The sequence below is a fragment of the Pinus tabuliformis genome, chromosome 1_2 (genome assembly GCF_031772625.1).
Source record: "Pinus tabuliformis cultivar Carrire ecotype Pingquan chromosome 1_2, CPIR1, whole genome shotgun sequence".
NCBI lineage: Eukaryota > Viridiplantae > Streptophyta > Pinopsida > Pinales > Pinaceae > Pinus > Pinus tabuliformis.
Genome location: NC_142298.1, coordinates 80,475,811 through 80,503,580, shown reverse-complemented (window position 1 = coordinate 80,503,580; position 27,770 = coordinate 80,475,811). Strand labels below are relative to the sequence as shown.

Genomic DNA, 27,770 nt, shown 5'->3' with positions numbered 1-27,770 from the left:
TAGTGCCCCGCCAATCTGGTAGAGCAGATTACATGCCACCTTTATACACCCATTGTGCAGTATGGCGGTTCTCAGCACATCACTCTCCCCGCTTCCGAACATTCTGAACATGCCCAGGATGGCATCAGCAGCTTCCTCTCTGGATTTTGATATGCTCTGAAGAGAGCAGGGTCGTGAGTTGACAAACGAGGGCATCGTTGCCAATCCTATCCCTGTAATCCTCAACCCGTGATGCCAAAACCCTAATAAGTTTAAGAACAGAAAGTTGTACTTGAGGATAGGGTGACAGCAACGCTAAGGTGAAATCCCTGTCGTTGTTGTCCAGCTCAACGAAAGCGCGCATCGTTTCCCTGAGCGAAGACAGCGCCAACAATTTGTACCAGTATTCCCCTTTTTCAACGATGCCCATCTCCCCTATCCAAAAAATTCTCGTGCTTGCCACTGGTGGGAGTATGAACCACTTGACTATGAGAGGATTGCAGACATAGATGGAGGCAGAATAGTTGGGTTGCATCAAGAAGAGGCCTGCGCCTGATCCCTGATATTTAAAAGGTGTAGGTTCCTCCCACCATCTTAGGCGGCTTTTTGGAACTAAAGAGCCAAGGGATAAACAAGAGTTCGTCCAATTGGGTGCGAAGGAGCAGTATGTCCAACAATCTCGATTGTTCTCCTCCACAACTCCCACAACAAGCCATGGATTTTTGTTTGGAGGCGCCTCTGCCCATTGTCTCCTGAAAAAACTGCTTGACGAAAAGAGTGCGTTCCATTGTTTGCACACAGTAGCAAATCTATATAGATATTTTGCTAGCAGCCATGCCAATATATCTTCAATGAAATCACCTGGTAAATTGTGACACTGTGTAGTGTGAAACAGCTGATGCTACATAATATGAAGAAACTAAAACTTGGGCAAAAGCCAGAAATCTAAAGAGAAAAAAAAACCCTAATAGTGTAGATTTCGGATTTTTTAAATATAGTTTTAACAGATCTGTTGTGACAAACTGTCCAATGGAATATCCACGGCAGTTTACAGAGCAGTCTCTTACCATTGATCCTTCTTCCCTGCAATAGATTTATTGCTGAAAATCCCTCAGAATTTCAATGAGAGATCAAACTCTAATACCATGTGAAAATTTCAATCCCTGGGTGACAAATGTTCTTATGATCTCAATCAAACAAGTAGGCAGCGGAATTTAATTAAAGCAGAAATTAAATGTCAGACCATAACATCAATCACACAATAGCTAGAAATTAAAGAGCAGAAGCATCAAAATTAGCTTCACATACATATGGACATCTAATCACTCCTTCAAATCAACTTTTCATTCCTTTAAATAGCTCATTAGGAAACATCCACACACCGCCCAAAAAAACGGCTCTATACAAATTCCCAAAAAGCACCCTGAACTAAGCTTCTACACCTTGACTGAGAAAGTACAGCTTGCTAGGAAAAACAAGGAACAACATAAAACTATTGTACAGCCTATCCATACGGCTGTATGGAACTGTTTCAAACGAATGTACAGAACTGTTTGGTGGTGCCTGTACTAACTGTTGCCTGCTGCCCAGATTCACCTCTGCCTGAATCCTCTCTCTCTCTCTCTCTCTCTCTCTCTCTCTCTCTGTTCAACTACTCAGCTGGTCATGTGCATTGAAAGCCTCTACCTTGCCCTGTGTTTATACTATTAGCAAGGAATCTATTTTTAAGATTTCTCCTAGTCTAAGTCATGTATGCAATATAATTTTAGGGTCAACTGCCAAATATGATACTTTCACCTTTTTTACTAAAGTGAATTACAAAATATTTCCAAAAATAGAATTAGTTTTCCAAAATATCTTGATCAACTCCTCGCTTGTTTGCACTAATATATGAAGAATTTCTTGCCCAAACTATAATCCTCGACCATCTTCAAGCTTGAGTTAAAAAAAAAACATAGAAAATCATGACCCAGCTAATTCAAAGCACTCAACTAGCAAACCCCAACCAATACAAGAAAAATCCTCCGGTAAATCTTTCCCCCAACTGCACACTGCTCATCTGATACTTGTGTGTTCTAAGCCAAAACAGGCACTCAACAAAGAAAAAACGAAAAAAAAAAACACAACAGAGGAAACACCAGTGCTTTATGCATTTTTGAAGTCTTTGCCCAATAAGCCTTTGGTGGGTTGAATTTTATTTCTTTTATTTCTCAGACAATTCCTTAGAAGCACTAAAGAAACTCAATAGGACACTGTACACATTAAAGGAGAAATCCGCAAGCAGCAGATAATCGAAAAATGTAAGCATTAACTCTAGTGAGTTATTTTTGGCTTCCTTTCCAAGGATTTATTTCGCATGAATACCACACCATAAAAATCTCAGGGATTCAAAACAATAAGCACTCTTTCTCCAACCTGTCAGTTTCCGTCCCTCCATGGAAATGGATGCGGATGTGATAGCTGTATTTGCACAAAGAATTTGACATCATAAACAGATTCACACATGAAAAACATCATAATTCAATGAAGAGGTAGTGGTTGAGGAATGCAACAAAAATTGGAAGACAAATTATGAGATCCAAATTTTTCATTCTTGTACTCTCCAGTTCCAGATTTTCTTGTTACTGCAAAGTTAGTAACTTCACACATGGCAAAGGATTAAGAACTCAGAAACCTCATATCCTCTCAACACGCCAAAGAGGTTCAGTGCATAGGCAAACATTTTGAGATAACAGATACAATAACAGCAGAAACTGCACTAAGGCCCCACTAGGTATATATGTGAGCAGGGACTTGTATGGTTGGTAAAGCAGGGATGGTGATAACCCCCACCAGGGTTCTATGAAAATTTCTGAATCTGTATCTGTAGACAGATATTCCGGCAAATTCAGCAACTAGATGATCAAACCCCACAGATGACCCGGCTGTTCCCAGTGTTGGACAGTGATGGCTGCTCCAAGCTCTGCGCTGAAACTGCGTCACCTCCTCCAGGAGCTGTGTCACCCCCACAGTGAGCCTCCCTTGCTCAAAAAGTCGATTTACTGAACTGCTCCCTCTCTGCCCCACAAAGTCTCCCCAGCGCTGCCTCTAAGGGCTTGCGTCAGCCCCTACGGCTTCTACGTCAGCCCTTATGGCCTCTGTGTCACCCTCTCTAGGACTGCGTTGTCTCTCCCGGTGTTGCTCTGCCTCTTTGATATGTATTCATCAGCCTCGGACTAAAGTTCCCTTCCCGAACTGCCCCTCACTGCAACTCAGATCACTAACTCGATTTTCTCAGCAAACCTCACCCCAGAAAAATCGAACTCTCTGATTAATTTGTTGTAGCTCCAACTGACCCTCAAGCCTCCTCTTATACTTTTCCGATTGATGAATCAACAGTCGTGATCTAACCTCTAATCAACGGCGAAGATTAAAACAGGCTTGATCCTCATCACTTAGAACCTTCTCACCCATATTTTTATTAATACACATTAATATTTTTATTTTCCTAAGTTTAGACTTAGGAACCCATTAAAAATATTAATTATTTTAATAACTCCTCATCCGGGTGGAATTTTTCCAAATGATTTCTGAGTTCTGGAGATCTTATGTGTTCTAGCCCCTCCACCAAATTTCGGAGCTAGAGCACATCCGATGCTACCCAAAATCAACACTCCCTCTTAGCAAGGAATGTGCTCTAGCAATACTTCCCCATAGAAGCATTACACTAATCCATTGCATCGGTCCTCTATGTTGTTGATGCTTGGCCTGTTGCCCTTCATCCACTGCATCGTTGCTTCCTGTATTGTTGCCCATGACTCCGCCACTGCCACTGCTACATTTGTATTGCAGCTCCCTCTCAAAATGTTGCATCATGCTGCCCATAGCACTACCACTGCTAACTGTTGCACTGCAACTCAGTTACTGAGAAGTAAGTAACTGAAACTTCACCCAAAAACTGACATCCTGGTCAGTATGGATGCCTTGTGATCCTGAAGCTACCTCTGTTGCTAATCTGTGCTAACCCTCTGCTGCCACTGCGTTGTTGCAAACTGCTTTGTGCCTCTCGCACTACTACAACATCCACTGCGTTGCCTTAGACTTTGGCACTCTAGCTCTGCCACTATCGCTCCATCACACCTCGCTCCAACCGACACCCGTCATTTTGCTATTGTCGTTAAGGACTCCCATAGTCGTATGTGATCCAAGAGTTTAGGCACCTCAAGGACTCTGCCCCTCCTGTAGTCCTCTCAACTACAACTCCAAGTCCAAGAGGCACATGAGCACTCATGGCACAATCTTCATCCTCGGCATCCTTGTCTACCTTTGCTGGAGTAGCCTTTGAGTCAGAAGACTCCCCTTGCCTTTCTTCCTGGGGCACTGAGTGGCATAATGTCCCAATTCCCCACAATTGAAGCATTTGACCTTGGTAATGTCCTTCTTCGTCCTCTTATGCTGCCCATGTCGTCCCACTGATGCAAGAGTTGCATCCTCCTCCTACTTCTTGACCCGGATTCCCTTGTCGCTACTCCCTACCTTGGTCAACCTCCTGAGCTCTTCTTGTCGAAGAGCTGCCCACATCTCCTCCAAACTAGGGAGAGTCGCTCTGCCCAAGATACTTTGGACAAAATTCTCTCAGTCCTCAGTGACTGCATTCAAGGCAGTCCTAACGATGAACTCAGGATCTAGTGTAGACCCCACGAAAGTCAACTGGTCATGAATCCCTTGCAACCTGAGAAAGAAGGGATCGATCTCTTCTCCCTTCTGCATCTGGTACAGTCTTAGTTGATTTTCTAATAGCATCTTCAATTGGACGGAAGAGCCCTGATATAAGGTGGTTAGCGCCTCCCACATCTCCCTTGTTGTGTCCTTCTCAGCAATGTGCGATACTACGTGATCTTTGACCCTGTCTAGGATCATACACTTGGCCTTAGCTTGGGCTTCCTCGTACTTCTTCATCGGATCAGCATCGACCAGCACAACAACTACCTTTAAGGCATAGTCCTTGATGCGATGTTTGTCCAGGATTCCAAGGATCCTGGCCTTCCAAATGAAAAAATTGGATGCTCCATCCAATCTGTCCTGATCCTGCAACCCATTCATTGCCCTCTCTGCTCAAAAAATACGACTGGTTCTATTCTCCCTCTCCTGCCATCAATCTGGCAAGACTTGGATCTAGATTCCTTAGGTGTAAGGAACCCTCTAAGGAACAAGCTCTTCTCGACCCCCTCTAAGTCCTGATTTCCCTCACATAAATCCTCCGGCCAACTGTCGAATCGCTCCTCTCCAATCCTCCTTTGCTGCTATAACGCAGATCTAGATTTCTTGGCTAGAAATTTGTCAAGGCAGTGATTCCCTCTACCTTGGTTCAGTCTCCTTAGACATTGTTTTGCACCAACAAAAGCAGTGTCCCACCAGCTCCTCAATCGAAATTTGCTCTACTCCCTTAGCCCTAGCAACTGAAGAATTTGAGCCCTTCTGGCTCTGCGCAATCACTGCGTGAGCTAGATCAGCTACTCCTGGCCACTGTGTCAATCCTTTCTGGCCCAAAAAAGATGACATGGCACTGCGTGACCCTGATCTGCCCCCCTCTGCTTTTGCACCGACCTAGACAACTAGCGCAGCTACTATGTTGGCTTCTCCCAACTACTGCGTCACTCTAACCTAGCATAGAGTGCTAACATAGGCACTGTGTGAGCCTCTGTGTCACCTTTTCTGCACTGCGTCACTCCTTCTGCGTCTCTGGCTCTGGAACAGCGTTGTCACTCAGGACAGTTGCTTCTCCGCAGTAAATTCTCCGAATTTCTTGGTTGGTGTCTTCAATCTCTTATGATCTGCAATCCTCTAATACCATGTGGGAAATTTTGAATCTCTATCCGAAGATAGATATTCCAATAAATTCAACAACTGGATGATCAAACCCCACAGATGACTCGGTTGTTCCCAGTGCTGGGCAACGATGGCTGCTCCAAGCTCTGCGCTAGAACTGCGTCACCTCCTCTAGGAGCAGTGTCACCACCACAATGAGCCTCCCTTGCTCAGAATGTCGATTTGTTGAACTGCTCCCTCTCTACCCCAAGAATCTCCCCAACACTACCTCTAAGCACCAGTGTCAACCCCTACGGCTTTTGTGTCACCTGTGTCAACCCCTAGGGCCTCTGCGTCACCCTCTCTGGGACTATGTTGTCTCCCTCAGTGTTGCTCTGCCACTCTGATATGTATTCTTCAGCCTCGGACTAAAGTTCCCTTCCCGAACTGCCCCTCACTGCAACTCAGATCACTAGCTCAATTTTCTCAGCAAACCTCGCCCTAGAAAAATCGAACTCTTTGATCAATTCGGTGTATCTCCAACTGACCCTCAAGCCTCCTCTTATACTTTTCTTGTTGATGAATCAACGGTCGTGATCTAATCTCTAATCAACGGCTAAGATTAAAACAGGCTTGATCCTTGTCACTTAGAACCTTCTCACCCATATTTTTATTAATACACATTCATATTTTTTATTTTCCTAAGTTTAGACTTAGGAACCCGTTAAAAATATTAATTATTTTAATAACTCCTCATCTGGGTGGGTTTTCTCCAAACGATTTCTGGGTTCTTGAGATCTTATGTGTTCTAGCCCCTCCACCAAATTTCGGAGCTAGAGCACATTCGATGCTACCCAAAATCAGCAGGTTCAATTCCCCCAAGAGACTTGCTTGCCCCTTGTTGGCCACACCAAACAGAGGCTATACAGGTGGAAGACAGTTCTCAGCCAAGAATGCCAATTGATGGTCTGCTACAGTGTTGACAGGGCAGCATTCATGGTAAAAAGTAATTGTTATAATTACTATTATTAGGTACATACTATACATTACCTGCCCTATACAAGAACCAACATGGGATTAAATGTTATAGGAGTACCAAAATACAGACTTCTAGGTACATATGTAAGCAGGGACATGGCTGATTGGTAATGCAGGGGTGGTGATATTTCCCCCACCAGGATTCAGTTTCCCCCGAGAGATATGTTTGTCCCTTGTGAGCCACATCAATAGAGGCTATATGGGTTGAAGACAGTTCTCAGCCAAGAATGTCAATTGACAATCTGCTACAGCATTGACAGGGAAGCATTCATCGTAAAAAAGGAGCAGTTACAATTCCTATCATTAGGTACATATTATAAATTGAACATCCCTACCATATATGAGAACCACTCATGGGTTAAATGTTTTATGAATATCAGAAAATAGACATGTACTTCTGAAAAGAAGCCAGAAACCCCCAGCGGTTAAAAGCATTTCAGACTGAATGCTATGACAGCATACATATATCATGGGGGTAGAGGATGTTATGAGAGCCAAATAGATGATTACAAAATTTATAACAAAGTGTGACCTTACTGGATTTTCAGATATGATTTATCAATACTAAATAGCTGAATATATGATTAAGCAATGGTTTCCAAATCTAAAACCATCATCAATGTAATCCATTCCTGATATACAGCATGGAAATGGCACATCCAATATCATACCTATAGGCTAAACTGAATGTTGTGGTCCAGATCTGATTGTCAACCAAATAGATCAAACATACAGCAGAAGAGATATCCTCGAATAAATCAAAAGCAAAAGCTGAAAAGCATCGAGAAAAACGAAATTACTTATAAGTGGAGATGGCATATCTTCAACCGGATGGATTCTCTCAGAAAGCATTAAAATGCAAGGAATCAAACCCCCTTCTTCAAGACCCAACGCAATAAAATGCAAATAGAGCAAATAGTTGGGTTGAAAAGACATTTTGTGAAGAAACCCCAACCTCAAATAAAGTATCAAGCTCACACACACAAGAAACCCACGAGGAAGAATGTGCTCTTCCTGAACACTACCACTTGCATTAGAGTCACTTTGGACATGATCTGCAAAAGCTTTGAATGCACCTGTTTTCATTACGCACAGGATCTGCTAGGATAAGATAAAGGTAAATATAAAATATGTTTGTCCTATGTATGACCAAAAAGGTAGGTAAATGGGACTGATGAAAGTACAACCAACAACAAAAACATGCAGGAGTCCCTAGGGCTACTCTGAAAGCATAAGTAAACTATACTGATACATGAAGAGTATGAATGAGCATGAGCATCTAATGTTAGAAGGAAGAAATAAAAGGAGCAGGGGCTAGATATAACAGCCAAGCTCTTACTATATCAGCATCATAATTCTTCAAGACCCAACGCAATAAAATGCAAATAGAGCAAATAGTTGGGTTGAAAAGACATTTTGTGAAGAAACCCCAACCTCAAATAAAGTATCAAGCTCACACACACAAGAAACCCACGAGGAAGAATGTGCTCTTCCTGAACACTACCACTTGCATTAGAGTCACTTTGGACATGATCTGCAAAAGCTTTGAATGCACCTGTTTTCATTACGCACAGGATCTGCTAGGATAAGATAAAGGTAAATATAAAATATGTTTATGTCCTATGTATGACCAAAAAGGTAGGTAAATGGGACTGATGAAAGTACAACGAACAACAAAAACATGCAGGAGCCCCTAGGGCTACTCTGAAAGCATAAGTAAACTATACTGATACATGAAGAGTATGAATGAGCATGAGCATCTAATGTTAGAAGGAAGAAATAAAAGGAGCAGGGGCTAGATATAACAGCCAAGCTCTTACTATATCAGCATCATAAATGGATGTGCCCTAGTCTATTAAGGATAAAGTTAACTAGAAAAATAATTTATTTGAAATTTTGGACTTCTTAAAGCACATGAAAGCCTATTTTAAGGGTTAAGCCCACAATTTATTCTATAAAATTTTAGATAAATTTACTTGAAGAAATCAACCAGTACAATATGATTCTTATTAAAACAAGTTCATAGTGTGCACTGTTTTTCTTGTCCATAAAGAAATACCAAGAAGCATAGAAGCTAGTTGTATTAACATTAATTATTTATATATCCAGTTCCTTTAGAGGCTTTCTACGTATTAGGGCAAAGCAAAAATATTTTTCAGTAGTTCAGCTTTTGGAGATGCAAGAACCTCCAGGTTATTAACATCAGTGTTGTGATAATATCATGAAATTCTAGATTTTTTCACTAGCCAATACTATAGCTGGTAAATGTCGTGACATTTTCAGATGGCAATATTATCACGATAATATCATAAATATCACAATAATATCCCGCGGCGATTGAAAATATCGCCTGCTGGCAGATTGTGGCTCTTTAAGTTGTTTTTTTTGGGGGGAGGGGGGTGGTTCATTTTTTTTTAATTTAACTGATATTTGGCAATATTTTCCGGATATTTACAATATTTTGCTTTTCCGGATCCTTGGCAATATTTCTGCCAACATGATATCAGCAACATTGATTAATATCACATAAGTTTTCAATTCTTCCTAGTCTGTTGATCTTGTAATATTAACAAACTTGCAAAGTATATAAGAAATTGCATGTTGGCATAATTGATAAGTACTTGTATTAGTTACAAAATATAGTAGAAAACCTCATTTAAGGAAAAATGGTAAAATGTTAGACAGATTCCTTGGCACACAAAAGTATTTAAGGTATTTTCCAATCAAAGTTAAGATGCTTAAAATAAATGTAAGATGCTTAAGACAACCACTACCGTCACCCACAAACCATGTTAGGTCCAAGATAGCATGCATATCTAAAGCATGTAGATGAAGTATTACATGCATATCTAAAGCCTAAACCCTCAGACCATTATAATGGGACAGACTTGAGACCACCACTACCTTCTCCAATAAACTATATTGGGTCCAAGATAGCATGCCCTCCAATATATTACAGAACATAAGAACGTGACAACTCATAAATCCAAACATTTCTGAACACACTGCATAAACATATAGGCTACTCATACAAAATGTGGATGATCCAAAAAATAATACCATCCCTGAAAGTAGGGTATAAGATCAAAACAAAGGACCTAGACAGGTTTCAACTTGCAGAGTAGGTTAATAGTGGGAAATTCATTTTATATTCAAGTCATCATATAGATTTATGTTTCCTATAAAAAGTAAGGTGAGAGTAAAGCCCAACCTCCCGAAAGACTCTGAAATCATTATTTTTAATTTGGGCATAATTTTCATATTTTAATAACTAGCAGTTATCATAAAGAGTGACAATTTTCAAATAATGCTTCAAAAATTGTGAAGAAAACATTTGATATACAGTTAGGAGCCACGCAGGCTTTTTTAGCATATTAAGTACCTGAATAATTATCACAATCCTTTGCTACAGAACATAAGAACGTGACAACTCATAAATCCAAACATTTCTGAACACACTGCATAAACATATAGGCTACTCATACAAAATGTGGATGATCCAAAAAATAATACCATCCCTGAAAGTAGGGTATAAGATCAAAACAAAGGACCTAGACAGGTTTCAACTTGCAGAGTAGGTTAATAGTGGGAAATTCATTTTATATTCAAGTCATCATATAGATTTATGTTTCCTATAAAAAGTAAGGTGAGAGGTAAAGCCCAACCTCCCGAAAGACTCTGAAATCATTATTTTTAATTTGGGCATAATTTTCATATTTTAATAACTAGCAGTTATCATAAAGAGTGACAATTTTCAAATAATGCTTCAAAAATTGTGAAGAAAACATTTGATATACAGTTAGGAGCCACGCAGGCTTTTTTAGCATATTAAGTACCTGAATAATTATCACAATCCTTTGCTACAGAACATGCTCTCAAAGAAACTGAACCAGAAAATGTTTCCACTATTGTAATAATGTAGAACTAAATGCAGGTTAACAGTTGTTCGACAAACCAAAAAATATAAGAATAGTTTAAAGCACATACTAGGGTGTATGGGTCACTAGCCATCTGAGTGGAGCTGCGGCGAAACCTATCCTTACGAGGAATAATTGTGCCACCTTGCTGAAAAGCAGGTATGCTTTCATCTGAGACATCCAACTTATAGTGGTTACCTCCAGTATAAACAGCTCCAGTTCTGATGTCATACCAATATTGGGATCCTGGCAAGTAGACAGACACTGAAGTAGCGCCCTGAAATACCAGAATATAACAGACTTTTGTTAGGGAAGGAACTCCTAGTTTCCAACCCAAATAACAAAATTTTCAATTATAAACAATGTCAAACCAGTTTTAAAAAAAAATTGCATTACCTCACTGTAAATACCATGGACCAACAAACTGCCTCCAACCATGAATGCCTCATCATTGGAAAATACTGATTCGTCACCAGGGAATTCCATCCACAGTGGACGCATGACTGGAACTCCTCTGACATTAGCCTCTCTAAATAAAGTGTAATAGTATGGAAGCAGTGCATAACGAATATGGATGGCCTCCCGAATCAAGGCAGTGTTCCGCTCCCTGAGAGTAATGATGAGATGTTTTATGCATTACTATATTGCCTGTGTAAACTTTGAAAGTGATTCAAAATGACAACATAGCTAGAAATTAGTTTCTGTAATTTCAGGTCCAATTCTAGGAATTGAACAGTCTCTGAAGTTGCAAAAAATCAACAATAATGTTATGAATTTCTATCAGTGATTAATTATTAATTTATTTCATCATCAGTAGTGGTTTGAATTCCATGGTTCATATTAACCACCTTCGGTGATGCTCTAATCTATATAGTCTATAATTGAATTTTGCTTTATAGAATTAGCTCGGTCCCTAAAAATTATTACCCATTATCGACAGCCCTATATTTGCTAACTCACTATACATACATACATGACCATATCTAAACAAAGCATATCTAACATCTGATCTTGTGGCCTCTGACCCCGGAACCAAATGGGTGTTGAAAGTTGGCAGCTGAAGGAGCAATTTCCCCATTTGGGAAGCCCAGCAAACCTAATGGCAGAAGTGTCCTCAGACACATAATTTTATTAATCAGAAAAAAAACAATTACATAATTGATTTGCAAGAGCTTACACCCGAACAACACAAACACTCTTGCAATGAGCTATTTATAAGCTCCATGTCCTAACTACCTCTAATTATGGATCACTTATTAAATAACAAGTGTCCATTTACAATAAATGCTATTCGAACCAACTAGCTAACTAATATCCTATAATAGAGCCTAAGATACGACACATTTGGAGAGTCATATCTAGTTACAACAATATGCTAATTCTAAAAGTCTCCATTAAATAATTAAACATTCTAGAATAATAATTATTAATTTAATATCTTAAATTAATAATTATTTTATTCTAATTTTATAACCTATGATAAAAAAGTATTTTTGGATCATCTAACAAAACCCTAAAGAGGCCCCTCTTCCACTTGGGAAAAATCAAATTTTCACATGGAAAAATAATATTTTTTATGCTGGTCCAAGTCAACATGAAAAGTGCAAGTGAGCCTAGAAAGAGAAATTGACCCTCCATCACATATAAATTGACTATCATTGGCTTCACATGGAGGCATCACATCACACCTCTTCTTCATCATTTGGTTCGTACACTTCTGAAAATTGTTGGGTGACTTCACAAGTGCGAAAGTAGGACTTCTGCTTGACTACCGTTGACTATCTGTTTTGGGCATTTTTACCAGCTTTGACTTCGCTTGACTTGGGATTGGTTTGACCAAATTCTGATCTGTTTTGGAAAGCAGCATTGACTGAGGGGTTGACCAAACTCTTCTGGGCACTTTGACCATCTTTGACTGCAGGTCTGAAGCTAGGGTTTGACCACAGGTTGACCCTGAAGTTTGACCGAACTGCTGGCAGATTTGTGGACTGTTTTGACCAGGTTTGACTAAGGAAGCAAGGACGAATTCACTGCTGATCAGACCAAACTTTGCTGCACTATTTTTACTGTTGACTTTTACTGGTTAGAGATGCCGTTGACAGCACTTTGACAGGGCCAAAAATTGCAGGACTGGTACTTTGACCAGATTTGACAGTATGTCTCATCATTGATTCATTATTGGATTGTTGACTTGGATAATCAAGGCTTTGACCTTTGACTTGTTGATGGATGCACTTTGACTATGTATCTCTGCTGAACATTTGACCTAATAGAAGAAGAATCTGGGTGAGATTTCCCCCTTGGGGATTTTTTCCTGGTCTTTGACCTAAATCTCAGTGTTTCGTTGATCTTGGTTGTATTCCATTGTGTATATTGTTTACTGTTCGATCTACAATTGCTTACTGTTATTGGGTGATTGAAAATAAATTGGAAAAATGAATGCTATTGAAAGAAGAGATTGTTTAAGTGATTGTTACAGCATAGAACATTGTGAAAATTAACATGGTATCAGAGCCAAGGTGAAGACAAGCCCAAGGAGACCACAAAGCTATCACCCCTTGAAGATATATGATTTGCTGTGGAAGGTCATTTTGATTAAATCAAGATGTCTACCTCATACTTCAAGATTGAGGAGAACCTGAATGACTCCAACTTTGTTGCTTGGAGGGCTCGGTTAGTTTGACTTTGGAAGAGAATGATGTTATGGAATATGTTGAAGGCAAGGTACCTGAGCCTCTGGAAAATGCTACTGTTGCTGTCAAGTCCAAGTACAAGAAAGGTGAGATCAAAGCTAAGAAAATCATTATTGACTCTTTGAAAGATCATTTGATCACATATGTATCCAAGATGAAGAATTCCAAGGAAATGTATGATAAGCTGATTGGGATGCATGAAGTCAACAACTTGAGCCATATCATCACTTTGAAGAATCAACTCAAGGACATCAAGATGAACAAAGGTGAGACCATTCAAGCATACTTCATGAGGATATCTAAAGTCAAAGATCAACTTTTGTCTATTGGTGAAATTATACTTGATAGAGAGTTGGTGTTGGTTACACTTGGAGGCCTCCCTATGTATTGGGAAACATTTATCACAACCATTAGCAACAATGACAAGCTCCCCACATTTGATGAGCTGTTAAGCAAGTCCACTCAAGAGGAGGAGTCCAGGATGATATCTACAGGAAGAATTAAAAACCCTGCAGGAGAACCTACTACATTTTTTCCCAAGCCCAAAAGAAGAAAGAGAAAGGAAGGCCCTCAAATTGGAAGTCAAGAAAGCCAAGTCAAGGATTCATGAACGACAATCAAGGATTCAAGAACAACAATAGAGGATTCAAGAAGGACATGTCCAAGATCCAATGCTACAATTGTCACAAGCATGGTCACTATGCCCGAGATTGTCCGGATGGAAGAAGTGCTCCCAAGAAAAACTCTAATCATAGAAGGAAGAGAGGAGGAACCACTGCTCGAGAAGAGACTCGTCATCCTCCCAAGAGATCAAGGAATTCAAGGTATGATAATAATGCAGCTGAAACTCAATCTGAATACTTTTTTATTTCTTCTCTTTCTAGTTCCTCTCCTCCGAATTCTTTTGATAGCTGGTTAGTAGATAGTGGGGCCTCTAGACACTTCACTAGTTATCATGAAGTCCTCTCAAACCTGGTTGAGAGAGAGTCCAATTTGGAGATTATTCTAGGAGATAATGCTACATATCCTATAAGGGGGACCGGGTTTGTTTCCTTTCATTTGGATTTTGGTCAAACTATACATCTATAAGGGGGGCCAGGTTTGTTTCTTTTCATTTGGATTTTGGTCAAACTATACATCTACAAGAGGTTCTATATGTGCTAGGATTGAAAAAGAATCTTGTATCTATATCTGCCCTAGAGGACAAAGGATTCAAAGTTGCTTTCATAGATGGAAAATTTCATGCTTGGCCAAGAAGGTCTAGCTTGAAGGATGCCTTCACTTTGGGGTCTAGAATTGAAGGCCTTTACAAAGTCAATGGAAGACCAATCCAAGCATTGGTCCATGATAGTAATCATCAATGTGAGTTGTGGCATCAAAGATTCGCCCACCTTCACTACAGAGCTTTGCCTAATGTGAGAAAGATGGTTTCTGGGATGCCTGATATACGACTAGATCATGATGGAGTTTGTCAAGGATGTGCCAGTGGAAAACATGTGAAGGGACCATTCCCTTCTAGTAAGAGCAGGACTAATGGAATACTTCAACTTATACATTCTGATCTTTGTGGACCCATGCCTGTGACCTCTCTTGGTGGCTATTTGTACTATATAATCTTTGTGGATGACTTTTCCTGCAAGACATGGATTTTCTTCTTAAAAAACAAGGACCAAGCATTTGACATGTTCAGAGACTTCAAGGCACTGGTGGAAAATCAAACCAAAAAGATCAAAATTTTGAGGACTGACAATGGAGGAGAATTCACTTCAACTAAATTCATTGACTTTTGCAAGGAAGTTGGAATGAAGGACACTATCGTACCTTATAATCCTAAACAAATGGTGTCGCTGAAAAGAAGAACAGGATTGTCATTGAAGCAGCCAGAGCTATGTTGCACGATCAAAAGCTGCCAAAATTTTTCTATGGGGAGAAGCTACTAACACTGTTGTTTGTGTTCAAAATAGAACTCCATGCCAAGCCTTAGGTGACAAGACTCTCGAAGAAGCCTTCACAGGTACGAAGCCCGAGGTTGGACACTTGAGGATCTTTGGTTGCCCCGTTTACTTTCATGTGCCAAAGGAGAAGAGGACCAAGCTAGAAGCTTCAAGAAAGAAAGGTACCTTTGTTGGGTATTGTGAAAATTCTAAAGCCTGTAGAATATACGTACCTCGTCAAAGGAACATAGATTTTAGTAGGAATGTGCCATTTGATGAAGATGTTTCTATTGGGAAAGCAAGGGACACTCCTCCCCCCACCAATGTTGAAAGAAGGGATGATGCCATGGATGTACAAGAAGAGTATATGCTTGAACCCGAGCCTGATCTTATTGATGATCCCATGGCACCCATGGATCCTTTGGATCCCCCTCCATGTGATCCTCCCTCTACTAGAAAGAGACCATTATGGCTTCATGACACTTTACAAGATGCTGAGAGACATGCTGCCACAAGAGGAACCTTCAGAGAAAGTAAGAAGCCATGTCGATACTAGGGATATGTTGTAGCTATGAGCAACATTATACAGGCTGAACCATGCACTTTTGAAGAAGTTGTGAAAGAACAAGTTTGGAAGGATGTTATGGCTGAAGAATATGAGTCCATCATGAAGAATGATGTATGGGAAGTGGTTCTGAGACCGGAAGGTAAATCTGTTGTGACTTCAAAGTGGATCTACAAAATTAAGCATGGTGTTGATGGAAGTGTTGAAAAGTATAAGGTGAGGTTCATAGCTAGAGGATTCTCCCAGAAAGAGGGAGAGGACTATGATGAGATTTTTGCACCAGTTGCCCAATATACTACCATCTAATCTATCATTGCTCTTGTTGCTAACCAAGGATGGACACTTCACCAGATGGATGTGAAGATTACCTTTCTTCATGGCATTCTCAAGGAAGAGGTATACTTGGAGCAACCACAAGGCTTTGAGAAGCATAAGGGGGAGACTCATGTGTGCAGGCTGAAGAAATCTCTTTATGGATTGAATCAAGCCCCTAGGGCTTGGTATGCCCACATTGATAGCTATCTGATGAAGCTTGGATTTACTAAAAGCAATGTTGATATGAACCTATATTACAAATTTGACCAAGGTATGCCTTTGATTCTGGTATTATATGTTGATGATTTATTCTTGACAGGTGGAGAGCCTCTTATTCTCCAATGTAAGAGGAAGTTGGCCTCTGAATTTGAGATGAAAGACCTTGGTTTAATGCACTACTTCCTGGGACTAGAGGTGTGGCAAAGACCTAGTAAGATTTTCCTTTCTCAAGGAAAATATGTTGCCAAGTTGTTGGAAAGATTGGAATGGTGGAATGTAAGTCCATGTCCACACCAATGGAAATGAATTTCAAGAAGTTATGTAGTGAAGTTACCTGACTTGGAAAATCCTTATGAGTACTAGCAGCTGATTGGGCCATTGATGTTCTTAGTGAACACTAGGCCAAACATATGTTTTGTTGTCAACACCTTGAGTCAATTTATGGTGGAGCCATTGCATGCACGTTGGCTTATTGCTAAGCATGTGCTAACATACCTGCATGGGACTATTAATCATGGACTGAGATACATTGTCAAAGATTTGAACTTCATACACCGATGTTGATTGCGCTGGAAATGTTGTTGACAAAAATAGCACATTTGGGTGTTGCTTTAGCTTGGGGTCTGTCGTGATATCTTGGATGACGAGGAAGTAGAAGTTTGTTACCATTAGTATGGTTGAGGCTGAGTACATTGCTGCTAACATGGCTAGCTGAGAGGCAATGTGGTTGAAGCCCGAGAAAGCTCTTTGGAGAGTTGTTTGAGCAGGTACTGAACACGATTGTGATATATTGCGACAATAAGAGTGGGATCCGACTTTCAGAGAATCTTGTGTTCCATGATAGGTCCAAGCACATTGAGATTAAATATCACTATATTTGAGATGTAGTACAGAGAGGAGCAGTAAGACTCCATCACATTCGACTGATGAGCAGATAGTTGATATTCTTAGCAAGGCTTTGCCGAAAGGGAAGCTCTTGGTTTTCAAAGAGCAGCTTGGACTGGTGGATGTCACCCTTCTAGGAAGGGGTCATGGCCGATCACGAACACTGAGCGCTTCATCACATTTCGACTGAGGAGCAGATAGTTGATATTCTTACCAAGCCTTTGCCGAAAGGGAAGCCCTTGGTCTTCAAAGAGCAGCTTGGACTAGTGGATGTGACCCTTCTGGGCAAGGGTCACGAGTGATCACGACCATCGAGCCCTGGGATGGAGCTATAGGGCTATAGGATCCTTGTCATTTTGATAAGTTGATCTCCCCTAGTCAAGTCTGAGACTTGATGGAGTACATACCCCAACATGCATCCTACCCACAAGTTGAGCTTGTTGGATTGCCACTCATCTGGCCAATGAGTGAGGAGACTTAGGTTTGGAGGATCTTTACCTATGGCAAACACGTCTAGTAAATTGATCTCCCTAAGTCCAAGATGCATGGTGTTCAACCACTTGATCACTAAGGATCATGTTGGATATGACATAGGGTTTGGAGGATCTTTACCACTTGTGGTAAATTGATCTCCCCTATGGTCGATGAGGATCAACCAGTGGACATAGGGTTTGGAGGATCTTTACCCTAGTGGTAAATTGATCTCCCCTATGATGATTCTTCTTCTCAAGATCCAGACATCATTATAATGAGCCGAGATGAGCAGAGACGAGATGAGATAAGATGTAGCGATGATGAGACATGTACGTCCGAGATGAGACTTATTTTACATATGGAAATTCCTCCCTAATTGAGTGGGAGTGTTGAAAATTGGGAACTGGGGGAACAATTTTCCCATTGGGGAAGCCCAGAAAACCCTAGAGAGACCCCTCTTCCACTTGGGAAAAATCAAATTTGCACATCGAAAAATATTATTTTTTTTATGCTGGTCCAAGTTAGCATGAAAAGTACAAGTCAGCCTAGAGAGAGAAATTGACCCTCCTCCATCACATATAAATTGACTATCATTGACTTCACTTGGAGGCATCACATCACACATCTTTTCTTCATCATGTGGTTCGTACACTTCTGAAAATTGCTGGTTGACTTCACACGTGCGAAAGGAGTAGGACTTTTGTTTGACTACCATTTACTTTCTGTTTTGGGCATCTTTGACCAGCTTTGATTTCGCTTAACATGGACTTGGTTTGACCAAATTCTGATCTGTTTTGGAAAGCCACATTGACTGAGGGGTTGACCGAACTCTTCTGGGCACGTTGATCATCTTTGACCACAGGTCTGAAGCTAGGGTTTGACCACAGGTTGACCCTGAAGTTTGACCAAACTGCTGGCAGATTTGTGGACTGTTTTGACTGATTTTGACAAACGAAGCAAGGCCAAATTCACTACTGATTAGACCAAACTTTTCTGAGCTATTTTGACCATTGAGTTTGACTGGTTAGGGCTGCCATTGACTGCTATTGGCTGCACTTTGACATGGCCGAAAATTACAGGACTGATACTTTGACCATATTTGATTGTATGTCTCATCAATGATTGGTTATTGGATTGTTGACTTGGATAGTCAAGGCTTTGATGGATGTACTTGGACTATGTATCTCTGCTGAACATTTGATCTAATAAAAGAAGAATCCGGTTGGGTTTTCCCCCTTGGGATTTTCCCTGGTCTCTGACCTAAATCTGCATGTCTCATTGATCTTGGCTGTCTTCCATTCTGCATATTGTTTATTGTTCTATCTACAATTGCCTTTTGTAATGTAACAGAAAAGTAGAAGAAGATAAGGTGAACACCATTGCAAATTTTTGAAAAGGTACAAACATCCTCTTATGAGAAATTGAATATTGATATTCTTATCAAGGAAAGGGCTTTCTTATCTTTTAAACTGCAAGCAATTACTGAATTATGATAGAAATCCAGATGAACCACTGTTACACTTATTGGCTATTGAACAGCATTGTTGTGATACATCGTACTAAATTTCTGAAGGCGATATTATCAGCTGAGATTATCGTGATAAGTTCCCCTTGGTTTTCACTCTTTTGTTTCTTTCTTTTCTTAATGAAATTCTAAATTGTTTTTGGTGATGGTACATTGCAAGATATCTGTGGACACCATAAGGCATGCTAGCAGCTAGAGATCTCCCATCCTATTTGGATGTACCGAGTGTGAGGGCATCCCTGTTATGGGATGTTGGCTAACTTTTGATTTCTTCTAGATCAAGGTCTCAGTGTTCAAATCCACTGGTTGCAGGGTTAACAGATGCTAAAATAAATAACCTTGTTTTAGATTGTCCCCATTGTTAATTTTCACAATGTTCTATGCTGTAACAATCCCTTAAACAATTTCTTCTTTCAATAGCATTCACTTTTCCAATTTATTTTCAATCACCCAATAACAGTAATATCCTCAATCCTAGCTACCCCATAGCAGCACAAACAACAATGACCTTATAATGTAATCCCTACACAAACTGAGGTTGTAACTACTTTATTTTCATCAATGCAGCCAGCCAGACTTGAAATCCATTACAGATTTCTTATATGTCAACAATATATTTTGTGGGCAAATCTTGGCATTAATATTATAATAGAGATGCAAAGAACCACTACAGAAGCTAGAAACTTCAGTCCCAAGTCCGAGAAAGTCAACTGGGAATTTTGCAATAATAATGAAGAAAAATGGAACTTGCAGCAAAATAATAATAATAATCACTCAATAAATAAATAATAATGAACACTTCATAATGAGCAACTGGACCTCGATTTAGATGAAAATGTCCTTTGATGATTCAAAATGCAGCACTAAAAGTTTTGCTTTTATGCAACACTAAAAGAAGAAGAAAAACTCTCATGAACCATGAGTGGTAGAGGCCCTACTGAAATCAACACAGATATTTCAATTAACTTTTCTAAAGCTTTTTAGTTCAGTGTCATCAGTAAAGAGATTCAGGTAAAGAGGCATTCATTAAAGATAATCGCCCACTTTTCTTCACCAAGTTGACCCACCATTTATGGTAACTATGTGTATAGTTATCAAAGTTCCTTGACTGATGTCTAACAATGGACTACATTAACTTTCAATGGGACAAAGCTTTACCTTGTCATTAGCCCCTGGTTGCCCCATACATACTGTATGAAACCTGACGTGTGATTTTCATCACACGTGTCAGAAACTTACAGGATGGCACAGATGGATAACTTCACAAATATAGATGCACTCCTCAACACTTCCCCAATGGCATGTCTGAGCACTGCCAACAGTGGGTACGCAGTGTATAGAGGAGAGCTGCTTTTTGAACGCTTATTATGTTTGTGCCCCTAGTGCATATCATGAATTTCAGTGGTTTATATGGAGGTATGTTAGATGACGATATGCATTGTTTTCATTTTTTTATTATCTACCATGGTATTTGGTTGTCATGTTGAGCCCTGTAGAGCACATCACCATGGTCGGACTATTTTGAATGATTTATGTACTGTTATATCATGTTTAGATGATGTGCATTGTCTTCCTGGTTAGCATCATCGTCTGTGTTGTATGGAGGTTTTCATCTATAGCATGTGTGATGCTTGAGGGGTGTTTGAACTTTGCTGGTCTTGCATAACATTGCTCACACATTTGATCGAACATTAGCACAATTGTGGAGAGAGATACCCATCAACTAAGGGTTTCCCTGAGTATTATTGGTTAATTATTGCTCCTGGATGTGGTCATTTAAATATTGGCATATTCACTATGGTTCATGCATATTATCATGGAGTATTTCTCTCTGGCGCATATTTTATGATAATCTTAGCATATATCTCCTAATGGTGTGAATGTCCTTGAAGATATTGGCTATCTAGTGGTTATATGCCATCCTTTCGATGGTTGGTTGTTTGAAGTAGTAAAGCGCTCCATTTATTGGGCATCTTTTGAACATCTTTGAAGGCATGGAGAACTTTAGCACAGTTTTCTAGGTTGCTCCACTCGTGCACCCATGGTTTTGGCCACTTGGTTATGGTATGCACAAGGTTATATGAAGTTGCACATGGTTTTATGAAGTGCCTTAGGTTATTTAAACTATATTTGAAGCTCATATTCTTGATTCTAAATGTTGTTGATGTATGCTAGGAAGTACTTGCAAAGATCATGCTTGAGAGGCCATAAGGGCTATCTTTACCACGTTGGAAGGGATTTATGTGAGGAATTTTCCCTCTTCTTCCCTTTTTTGTTTTATGGTTGAATGTATTAGCTTGCTTCTAACAAAAAGTTGTTGTTTGTTCAACACATCAATGTAGGACACAGGTGAGACATTTTGAGTCCTCCAAATACATTTATGCATTATTTCACAAGATGTTAATGCTTGTAATGGCATGTATAACAGACCTATATGTCTTAACCATCTATAAAACTGCTCTCTTCATTTTATCTCTTCTCCATTGGCCCAATATTGGACTGGCACTGGTCCTAGTCCACCATCACCTCATTTTATTTTACTACGTTACAATGTATTCTTTTGCTAAAGATAACTCTTCATCTTCACCTTGAGCCTTTGTGTCATAGACTCTGTAATCATAATTTAGGCAGTCTCCTTTATGCTAGAGAAGAGCCAACTTAAAGTGAGGGGAAGAGCTGCAGTGGCAACAGTGGGCAACCTTTTTAAGTACCCCTAGGATACTGCGTTTTAGGTGGGGAGGTAAAATTTTGGTGACTTTGCCATGGATAAAGTCCATTTCCAGCAGATCCAATCGTGATACTACATTTGATATGGTGAATCATATTTGAAGATCTCTTTCTCACCTAGCGACTCCATGAAGGAATGAAGCCCTTGTTCCTTAAAGATCATTGAAGATGTTGTTTATAAAGGTGAGGATCTGAAGGCATTTGAAGGCTCACCTTGGCAACCCCACATAATCCGTATGAAGTATGAAGGTTGTGTTTTATTTTAGATTTTATATCAGCTATTTATATTTCAAATTTCAAACAAGAAGTATGGCACAACTAGTTCAAATCCATGTGGCGGGTTTTCCGACAAATTGCTTAGTCCTTTGGATTTTTCATCCATTCCTAGATATTCACATAAACACCATTTTGAAATTTGGAGAGAACGAGTACCATAATTTTCGAGCGCTCTTGTAAGGATTCAAAGTATCTTTCATCTTTCATAGAATTTACTGCTGATTTTAACATTGTTCTTGAAAATGTCTCTAGGAACATATTTATGCTTCAAGGGAAGATAATTTATCTCCTCAATCTTAGCAACTAATATCCTCAATCCTAGCTACCACCTATCTACATCATGGGATGTACAATTAAGATTAAATCTTAATCAAAGTCACTAATGTTCTAGTGTTGGACACAATCCTTCAGGATTTTCTTGTCAATTGTAAATAATAGGAGAAATATGAATAGAAAGCTTGTTGAAACTCTAGCTTGGTAGGTGATTCTGCACTGGTCAAGTGCCATGACATGCAGTGAATCACCAGAATTCTCTCGCAGCAAAATTATTTGATTATTTTCTAAATTTGGACCATAGGCATAAAGTTACAAATTAAATTTTTAACTTTATTGGCCAACTTTTATAAAATTAAAAAAGTCAACAAAAGATTATACCAAGAGCATAGATCTCAAGTGTGAAGATGCAATCTCAGCCCTCCATCACTTTGGAGATTAGGTCAGAAATTATAAAGAGGGAAATAGGTTGTTGGAGAGGCAAATCAATTTGGCACAAGTGGCTGGGCTTTCAGCTGAGAAACAGGAGATCGAACTGACAGCAAGAGAACACAGCAAACAGGTTTAGGGTCAGCAAACAAGCCTAGTTCGGACAGCAAGCAGCCTGAGTTCATCTAGGCCATACACGCTGAAATTCTCAGGGACATACACGATGAAATTACCAGGGCCGTACAAGCTGAAATAGCTGGTCCGTACAGGCCGTATTTCCTTAAGCTACAGCAGTATCTGGCTTGAATAAGCCGCACAGAGCAAGCCGTGACTGGGAAATTGCTAAGTATTTTTGCTGCTGTAATTTCTGAACTGTACACTTGCTGTAATCAAAATTTCCAAACTAAATAGAAGCCCAAACTTGCTGGATTTCCCCACATTGGGGTTTCCAGGGAAAAACTGTGTCAAAATATTTTTATGTGCTTGGTTTTCTAATTATTTTATTTATGTTGTGCATACTGAGTTAGGAACCCAGTTTATTTGGTATCATAAAATTCAAATCTGAAAGTTAATTTTTATTTATGTTCTTAGTATAGATTTATTCTGGGTTCAAGAAATCTAACATGGTATCAGAGCAGTAGTCAATGAGTAAGAAACTAAATGTGTTTGACACAAGTAAAGGAGTTCAAGCTTTCCGCAAACATGTGATTCAACATTTTAATCTACCATAGCTACCAACGTTCGATATGAACACAGACTGGAAGGCTCTCGAACTATCTTCAGTGGAGGGCTTGAATCACAGTCGTTCTCAAGGAGTACAAACTGTGAATCTTCGTCAACACCATAATAGTTCCACCAATTTTGATCCAATTGCCTTAAACCTTCATGAGGTAAAAGAAGCAAGTGCAGAGAGGATTATTTTGGATGGGGTTCAAGACCACTTGATTCCACATTTGTCCGAGAAGTAGACAGCTAAAGAAATGTGGGATGCACTCACTAACTGTTAATTTTCCAGTGTTCTATGCTTAACACAATCAGTTATTCCAATTCTTCTTCAGTTAGCAATCATCCAATCAATTCAATCTTCCAATAACAATAAGCAATTGTAGATAGAAGAGTAAATTCAATGCACAAGAGAAGACAGCGAAGAGCAATAACAAGATACACAAGATTTGGTCAAAGTCCAAGGAAAAACCCACAAAGGGTAAAACCCAGTGTTGTGAAAAGCGCGATCGGGATTAAATCGGTGCAGGGAACGAATCGGAAAAAAATCGGAAAATCGGGAAAAAATCGGGAAAAAATTGTTTGGTACAAAAATATTCATTTTTTTCATTTTTTTTCAATTTTTTTAATATCTAAACCATCTACAACATAAAATAAATACATTGACACATAAATATGATAAAAAAATATATATATAAGATGTTTAATATCATTTCTAGCGCTAAAATCACACATAACATTGAATCATGTCCTGAATAGTAAGTCCTGACTCCTGAGTCCCAACTCAGCCTCAAAATATCAACAAAAAGTATGATAATGTATCTCATCATGTCATAATGTCATATACAATAAAATGAAAGTCTAATCCTATTGATTTCCTCTGCCCCTCTTGCGAGAAAATGCCACAGCTTTCCCTTTCCCTCTAGATGTAGATGCTAGTGCCCGTGCTGGTGGAAATGGCAGTGGAGTCTGATGTGCTCTAGAAGCTGAAGAACTAGAAGTAGGAGCTATAGGAGGTAGACCACGTCCTCTATTGGTGGTAGCGGTAGCCCGGGCAGGCGGTGTCACCTCCTCCTCCTGTTCCTCCTCCTCCTCCTCCTCCCCCTGCTCCTCCTCCTCCTCCCCATCCACTACATCCTGCACTAACCAATCATCAGTAGAATCCATGAGAGGCCTCTCAGCCTCAACCCTCCATGCAGCAGTGGTGTCAATCCCATCCAATGAGATGGCATCCACATCAGGTGTCCTCTCAAGTTGCCTCACCCACAATCGAAGATTGTAGTAGACGTAGACCATGGATTTTCTCCTCTAAGCACTTAGATTTGGCTAAATAGTAAAAACCATCTTCTCCAAGAGCTCCTCTTCCCTCCGCGCGCACCACTGTCCAAATGAGCAACTGAAAAACCAAAAAAAAGTTTATAAAATCGTGCTGCCCCGACCCCGCACGATTTTTTCAATAAAAATCGGCCAAAAAAAAGTAGGTGATTTTTTCGTATAAAAATCGCGATTTGATCGCTGATAAAACCCTTTCAAATTCTTCTTCTATTAGATTCTCAAACAATGTTCAACAAAGAAATACAATGTTCCAATTCTTCAACAAAAGAGAGATAATATCCCAAAGACCAACCAACCAATGTAAAAAAGATAAGCCCCAAAGTCAAATCTGGTCAACAAGTCAAATCTGAAAATTCCATCAAAGTCAACAGCAGCAAATGATGCCCTAAACAGTCCACAAGTCAATGGTCAACAGTCGTCCAATTGAGCTCGGTCAGTAGTCAAACATCTCTGCCTTCTTTGCTGGTCAAACCACAGCAAAACAGTCCTCAAAAGTTCAGTCAAAGGAGAGAAAATCTGCGGTCAAAATCTGTGGTCAACTTCAGTCAAGGGCTGCAGTCAACCCAAGCCAAACTGCCCAGAAAAGTTTGGTCCTTTGCCCAAAGAATTCGGCCTCCCAAAATCGAAATTTTCCAAGTCAAACCAAGTCAAAACCACAAGTCAAATCTGGTCAACAGCTGGTCAAACTGTCCCAAACAGAAAAGTCAATGCAGAAATCAGAAATAGCCTCCTTCCCTTTGCACATGTGGGCTCGGACCTCCGATTGCAGACCTGTACGAACCAAACAAGAGAAGAGAGAGGTGGGACGATGTGATGATGCTCGAAAGCAATGTTACCAGACTCGGAATCGGCAATAAATCGGCGAGGCAAAAGAGGGAAGAGTTTTAATCACATCGGGAAAAAATCGGTGAATTCAATAAATAAAGATATGCACATATATCGAATTAAAAAAATCATTTTTCATTGATATTCAATAAAGTCATGTCCAAGACTCCAAACAATGCATAATATCAATAGATGTCCAAAATATCATGAATGAATAAGTATCTCATATATGTTATGAGTCCAAACATGATCCAAAGCACTGAGTCCTGACTCCTAACCAATGACTACATAGAACCAGAAGCATCTGCCTCTAAAAGTTTATAAAATACTGCATACTAATCAGTTAAAAAGCAGTAACTAAAATCTCTTGATTGCTGCTGAAATGATACGATAATGGTTTGGTATTGAAATATCTGACAAAGCACATGCTGAAGCTAACACTGGAGCACATTGCACACTACGCCTCTATTACACTACGACTATATTACGCAGCGTAAACTGAAACTAAAACCATGCCTCTATTACCTTCTCAGTGTATGAGTTGCGGGCCTAAGCAGTGAGAAGAGAGTTATGGACTGACGTTTAATTTTTAACCTAACTAAACCATGCAACTAAAAATGCGGGAACCCTAAAAGTTAAAACCCTTGCTCGTCGAGTTGAGGGCTGAAAATCGCCTCAGTCGCTTAAATCACAATTAATCAATGAGTTGCAAGTCAAAATTATGTTGACCACAAGTCAAACTCGGTCAACGCAAGTTTGACTCACCCAGAGTTGAATCAAATTGTTTGAGGGAAGAGTAGAGTTTGACTCGCGATTAATCGTGAGTGATCGGAGATTCATGTTTCACTGCTCGAAAGTGATGTTACACGAGGTCTACTTATATGAGTCTTAGGAATTTGAATTAACTTACCCAGGCCGACTTGACCTTTGTGCATGTGGGTTTCACCTTAAAAATTAAATTTTACTTTGACCAGATTAAATTCTTCCAAGGGCTAGGAGGGGCTTTCTTGTTGAGGAAGGTTGTCCAAATGAGGGAATTTGTCCCTGGGCTGCCAAATTAACACCAAGTTGTATTTAAACGACTACCAGAGTTGAAAAATGGTATTAAGGGACCAGCTACATAGCATAAGAATGTCCAGGGGTGAGGGCATAACTTCCTACATGACCAAGATCACTCAGCTATGGGATGAGATGGCGGTTGTAGGGGAGATAATTCCTAAACCAAAATTGTTGTGTACAGCCTTGAATGGCTATACGAAACAATGGGATGTATTTGTGAAATGCACCATGGATCAAGAGTACCTTACCACATGGGAAAGAATGTGGGAGGAATTCATACAAGAAGAGATTAGAGAACGGGCTCAGCGTGGTGACAAGAAGAAAAATTTTGTGGGGGAATGATATCTTGCCCTAGCCAAAAAGGGCACACTGACAGCAAAGAACGTGAAAAGTGATGGATCGACTTCTAAAGGAATGAAAAAGAAAGATCGTAGCAAAATAAAATCTTTTGCTTGTCACCAGCTAGGACACTTTACCAAGCAGTGTCACTTGTAAACCCTTGCTAATGCAAGTTGTGTTGTATGTTCCTGGAATGACCAAAAATCTATTTTTTCTTGCAAACTTGGAAGACAAGGGTTACATTGCGACCTTCGAGGATGCAAGGTGTACATTCAGCCTAAAGATTCCTCGGCAGCCAAGGTGATATGAATCAAAAACGGTAATTTATTCAGATTTCAGTTTGAGCAAGCGCAAGCACCGGTGAGTTGCAGCCAAGAGTTGGGGGAGCTATGTGACGGGACTGCCAAAGTTCAAGGTCAAGCAGCATGACATGTGCAAGGGTTGCGCACTAGG

General features: G+C 39.9%; 1 protein-coding gene across 1 annotated transcript in view; it reads right to left on the bottom strand.

Moving 5' to 3' along the window:
- The window catches only part of RSW3 (Glycosyl hydrolases family 31 protein), a 104,221-nt gene that overhangs the window by 20,905 nt on the left and 55,546 nt on the right, over positions 1-27,770 (bottom strand). The window contains exons 4-5 of the mRNA XM_089394742.1: positions 11,118-11,328; positions 10,792-10,998 (exon numbers count right to left, since the gene is read on the bottom strand). Of these exons, the coding sequence (XP_089250868.1) occupies positions 10,792-10,998; positions 11,118-11,328 (418 nt within the window). The remainder of the gene's footprint in view (positions 1-10,791; positions 10,999-11,117; positions 11,329-27,770) is intronic.